The sequence below is a fragment of the Leuresthes tenuis genome, unplaced genomic scaffold (assembly GCF_036924035.1).
Source record: "Leuresthes tenuis unplaced genomic scaffold, fLeuTen1.0.hap1 SCAF_16, whole genome shotgun sequence".
NCBI lineage: Eukaryota > Metazoa > Chordata > Actinopteri > Atheriniformes > Atherinopsidae > Leuresthes > Leuresthes tenuis.
In genome coordinates, this window is record NW_027325370.1 from 11,709,058 (window position 1) to 11,715,057 (window position 6,000).

At 40.5% G+C, this 6,000-nt stretch overlaps 1 protein-coding gene across 1 annotated transcript; it reads left to right on the forward strand.

The window, feature by feature from the left end:
- The first annotated feature begins 3,577 nt into the window (after window positions 1-3,577).
- Window positions 3,578-5,042, forward strand: LOC140271737 (transcription factor HES-5-like). Its single transcript, XM_072367025.1, is given in 3 exon segments — window positions 3,578-3,629; window positions 3,632-3,735; window positions 3,852-5,042. Coding segments are annotated over 3 exon segments (594 nt in total). The 3' UTR covers window positions 4,290-5,042.
- The last annotated feature ends 958 nt before the right edge of the window (window positions 5,043-6,000 follow it).

A 6,000-nucleotide genomic window follows, 5' to 3' on the forward strand; every position in this document is an offset into this window, starting at 1 on the left:
ACTTCCTCAGCTGTGTTATGAGTGTAGAGTCCGCAGACAAAAGGATGTTGCTGTGTGTTGTAGTTTTCTGTCTGCCACCAGGGGGCGATATACTTCAGGACAAATGATAAGAAATCAGTTTATCTAAAATTGCACATGAAAGTCCATATTGCACCTTTTCAGTTATGGCTTTCTAGCAAGACATTTTATACATGAGAAAAAAAGAAAAATTAAAAAAGCAACAAAAAACATTCACTAAAAGTATGCACTGGCATAAACATTAACCTTTATACAAAGGAATATGGCTTTCTGTTCAACATAACCTTAATTATAAGGTCTATTTGTGACCAGTTTTAAAGTTTAAGGCATAAAATGCACATTTAAAGCCCAATTGTGGGCCAATAAGATCACAGTGTACATGGTCATTCATCTTCTCCATATCTTACAAAGACTCAGATGTAAAAAAAACAACAAAAAAACAAACCCAACATTCACTATATTCTTTTTTCATTTTTTTCTGTGTCCAAAATGTTTTTCAAGTGATGATTTTAAGTCCAGATATCCACACACACGGTCCCACATGATTCTTGTTATCTTGTGTGTGTTTGTCCTGTTATTAGGGGCAGCACAGTGGTGCCACATCCTCAGCAGGTGAGGGGAACAGCCTCATGGCCTCTCTGGAGGATTTGGTGTAGCCGTTATGGAAAATTAGGGCCTTCTTTACTGCGAAGAAGGAAACTGTCTTGTCCCACATGTCCGAGCTGGTCATCCCAGTGCTGAGATGGCCCTCCAGAGTTGAGCAGAGCCTCACTGCTCTGTCTGTGCATTTCCGTTCCAAAACGCTCACCTTACACATACTGAGAAGAAAGATGAAAACAAAGAGAAAAGGAATTTTGTTAAGTTTTCATTCAGAATTGTCGACATGAAAATGGTTGTGAAGGCATGAAATGGTAATGAAGGCAGACATTTAAAAGATTTCCGAATCCCCCCAAAATAAATTCATCGTTAGTTCAAAATACATGAGAAAATCATTTGGGCTAATTGGTCCTTTATTCTCGCTTTGATTTGCCTCAGAGGTGATGCTGCTGCATCATCAACAGTGCAAGGACCGTGAAGCCTAAACTAAACTGCAATCTCAAATCGACAACAAAATAACTTTACATGGAGCTAGATTTTCCGAAAATGAAATGAGTTAAGGATGAGCTATGAGTGCTCTTCACTTGAACTCACGTTGTGTGCTGATTCCTCATGATGAACACGCGGCGTCTACTTATTGTATATCCAGGCCTGTGTGGGGTACAAGAGGCTCTCGAGGTTATGGTTTTACCCAACAAGACCTCCCTCGTTTATATACTTGTGCCAACTTTCCCATCGATTTGATGTGATGTTGGTTCTCACAGTTTTTGGCCAATCACAAAGCAGGGCAGTGACAATAGAACGTGAATGAATAAGTTGAACTCATGGGGTACAATGGCCCCCAGTCCAAACAAACAGGTGGGAGGGGCTCTTTGCCAGCCTCTTGTCACTCAGTTATTTCTCCACAATGAGAGAAGTATCCTCGATAGGGAGTGATATGTGGTGTGAAGGAAGAGAAAAACATCTGCCTGATGGACATCCTGCAACAAGTGTTCCCATTTAGCAACACAGGGGAAAGAGATGTTATGTGAATGAAATGAGGCCTGTGCTTTCAGATATTTAAATATTACAGTAATGGGGTACATTTAGATGAAGAAATGCCTGTAAGAGGTCAGCAGAGTGCAAAATCAACACACTCTCAAGCAGTAATTCTGTGTTATTAGTAATTGTTGTATTAATTATTTGATTAGTTTTTTCCTAGATTCTGTTTCCTGCTAAAACACTATAGTGTGACTCAATATCCACCTTTCAACTCATTCTACCATTTGTCTCATAAAAACAGAGATTATACTTTCTTTCACAGATTTTAAATCTATCAAACCATTCTAAAAAGTTTCCCAGCCTCCACACACTTACACAAGCACTACTTATTCTTCTCATCTTACTTTCTGTCTCTATTTCAGCCTCTCCAATTCTCACGGTGAGCGTCTCCCATGCTTGATTGGCTGACAAAAGCATACAATCCATCCAGATGGTGTGCCTGGAAGCCCTGTTGACAACCCTGTCTTCCTGGGTGTGTGTGTGCGTGTGTTGTAAGGGGGTTGGTCACTCGGTCTTTGTTCCATGGGGCACACTTCCTTTGTGCAGCCTGCCTCTGAGTCATTAACACCGAAGTGTGGGAAGCCTGGGACCACAGCGGCTCCCACGTTCCACACAGGCAGGAAGGGAGCGTGTGACTGAGACGTGGCCAGCGGCAGGCAGGTCAGCCAGCTGTGTGTGTCTCTGTGTGTGTAGGGTGGGGACAAGAGAATGAGAGTGTGGCTGTCTGTATGAGTTAGAGTTTGCCTGATGTGTCGACATGTGCTGTGAGTGTGAAATCTAACGGTTGAAGCATGCTCGTTCCTTACAGTTGACATAATCAAAATGACAATAAACTGAGAAACTCCTCATCATGAAATAAGTATTCTATTCTAAGTCTAATCTAATTTTTACTGTCCTGAATCATAACTTAACGTAGGGCATTTAAAGTCTAATCATAAAAAGAGAGATTGTGTCTGCCTCTCAAACCCAAACTGAGAGCTGGTTTCACTGTGGAGGAGCCTGATTTGTCTATACTCTGTACTGTGGACGAAGAAGAAGGTTTCACAGGGAAACAGCCAGAAAAACATAGAATTAGAGAAATATGTTGAGAATTATTAGGATGTCCTGATAATAAGGAATTACATCTTTAAAGAAACAAATGCATGAATTATAGCAACAATATGTTAAACATATGTTAAAACAAACACAACGTCTCTGATAAGAAGAAGGAAACACTTTTTGTACTCTAAAACACTTCATTTAGAGGCTAAACTAAAAGTGAGAGTACCTGTGATGTAAATAAAATGTTTCTTTTGCAAACAAACCAGTACACTTGGTGATGGAACAGACAGTTTACTACAAGAAGCCCAGAAAGAAAAGATCTTCACTGTACCGTTTCAATGAAAATTTTTATATGTGGACCAAAACTCCCTTTTCACTAAGCAAATGTGATTTAGCAATCAAAACATGCAGAGAAACTCTTTTTCTTTTCATCTTTGAGCCGTCCCAACTGTTGCACAGCTCCACAAGTTGAAGTCTGCCGCCTCAAACAGTGGAAGTGGCTGCATGTTGATCTTTTCTAACAGTTGGCCCTCTGTAACACCCACGTGTGCCTGTTGGCGGAGGCACTTTGTCTTCAATTACGTGGCGGTGGAGTTGACAAGAGACAGCGGCATGCTTCCCTCCGGGGTCACCACTTTCCCATATCAGCACAAGTGCCGGGTCAGTCTCTCAGCTACACCCCCCTAACCACTCCACCCCAGGCTCTTTCTCTCGCGTTCTATTCCTCCACCTGCTCCCCAGAGGCACAGTCATTGTCCCCACGGCTATAAACACTTCATTGAGCATGTGGCAGCCCTGCGCTCCCCAAAGCCCTTCCCAGCACTCCCATTGGCCCAGGGACTGTGAGAAACTCCGACAAGCCTAAGACTCACACATTCATATGGAGATTTGGGTGTATAAATACAGGGCTGAGGGAGAGGAGAAGGCAGCTCAGACTCTCTGGCTCTTCAGACCGAGCAGAAACGCTCTGTATCAACAGCAATGGCACCTACTGTTTTTGGACAGCCAAGCAAGGAGCACCTGACCCCTGCTCATAAGGTAAATATCTTCTTGATAAAGACACCCATCTTTCTTGACTTGAATTGAGAAATTTAAATAAAGTGTCTATATTCAAGTGGACTTAACCTTTTTTTTTTGTTGTTATTTTTTTTTAGCTGAGAAAGCCTATGGTGGAAAAATTGCGCAGAGACCGCATCAACACCAGCATCGAGCAGCTAAAATCACTCCTGGGTCCTGAGTTTCTTAGGCAGCAGCCTGACTCCAAGCAAGAGAAAGCAGACATCTTGGAGATGGCCGTGTCATATCTGAGAAGCTGGCAGCAGCAGAAGCAGCAGAGCAGACTGTCCTCTGGCCTCATGACAGCCAGTGACGGCTACTCTCACTGTGTCCAGGAGGCAGTCAGCTTTCTGTCCCACAGCGGGGTCCAGACTCAGGCCCACAGGCTGCTCCTCAGCCACTTCCAGGGTCTGCAGGCATCCAGCAGGACCAGTCTCAGTCCCTGCAACCTCTCCCCTCCTGGTTCCCCTCTCCACCAGGTCATCTCCAGCAAGGGTGTGAGCCCAGCCAGTAGCACTCTGTGGAGACCCTGGTAGGATGGAGGCAGTGTGAGCTTCACACGGAGAGAAAACTACGTCTGTGAACGTCATGGACAGAAAGTTGAAGACTCACTGAAGTCTGATGCCTTTTGCTTTGGCAGAAGATTCCTTATAGTTAATTGTTACACTATGTGGTGAAACTGGTACAGTGTGCCTTCATTCCTAAGGAAGATCTGAAATTATTCAGGTTTTACTGAATATGTACATCATATTTATAGATATCGCACACTTTATCTTTTAGAGTGCTTAATCATTGATTATGTAAATTGTTCCTGTGTGGAAAACTAATCCTAACTTGTTTATTTTGCAAACATAATCTAATTATATTAACCACACAGGTTTTGAGCTATCAAAGTGTCTAAGACACTGCTTGATTGATGTGTCTATTGTCGATCTCTGATACTGGGTATCTCTGACGTATATGTTCCATCAGCTTTTTGTTGATGAATTAAAAACAAGCCATAAAAGGATCCCATGGATCCACCTCTACTGTAAATCCTATTAGGATTGTCCCGAACAATATATGTTGACTTTTTGTATCCATTATTTGGCCTATGTTTGAATGAATGTTACTGACATTCTTGCTGTTAATTGTCCACTTGTGATGTCCATAATAGATGTTATGCATCTTCCAGTGAAAAACCTGGAATTTACACCTTTTATAAAGGCACTTTGTATTGAAATCAATCTTTTCTAAAAGACTCTTCTATTCTTCTGTTGCTTCCTTGAGAAGTTTCCCTTTGAAAATGTGTAAAAAAAATAAATTGAAAACTTATTATGAAGTTTTGCAAACATAAACAATTGTAGTGGTCTTATCTTTTTTCTTTTAAACTGTTGTTATTAGTGATTGCCAAAATTGGATCATGAATCTTATTGAATGAGTGAATGAAAAATTAATTTTAAGGTAAAGTTTGGAAATTACACTCTTAAATCCAGTTATACCAGATTACTCAACTGAGCAGTTTTACATTATCCAAAGTAAGACTGGCTTAATAAAAATCAAGGTTTGGCTCATGCGAAAGTCTGTTGTGGTTATGTTAAATATTTGTTTGTTAGGTCAGCACGGTTAACTGTTCGTGTTAACGTTTAGACATCCACAGCTCCAGCAATTAGCATTCACGTTTTTCAATGAATGTGTCTAAATTGTTTCACATAATTACAAAAAAATCATATAATTAGGAAGATATCATTGAGATGTAACAAATTTTGAGAATAGAACTCCAACTGAATGAATGTTTTCCTCCTTTACAAAGTAACACCAACTAAATCTTAGAACAAGCATAGAACAAACAGAGTTTATGTTTTCAACGTTTTCGAACACCAAGAAATAACATTATCTGTGTTCACAGGTCTAGTAACGCTGACTCATGATTCCTTACATTGAAAGTGTTTGGAATTGTAATGTTAATGGCGTTAAATATTATTCTGTCATTTTTTGTGTCATTTATCTTAACGTCTAACTTCAGCAAATGAGTGTGAAACACTCATACAGTATGTCCAAAAAATGTGATAATAAATCAATCAAACATTTTACATTCATTTTAAATGCATACTTCCCACTATAAGACTCATAAAAACCAGATTTTTTTAAGATCCACTATTTCCCACAGGGATCATTAACATCTCATCTTGACTGACTTCGTTGGCGAACAGGTGTTTTAAAAAACTGAGTAACTGGGTAGGGAGACGCCCCTGCAGGTCACATGTC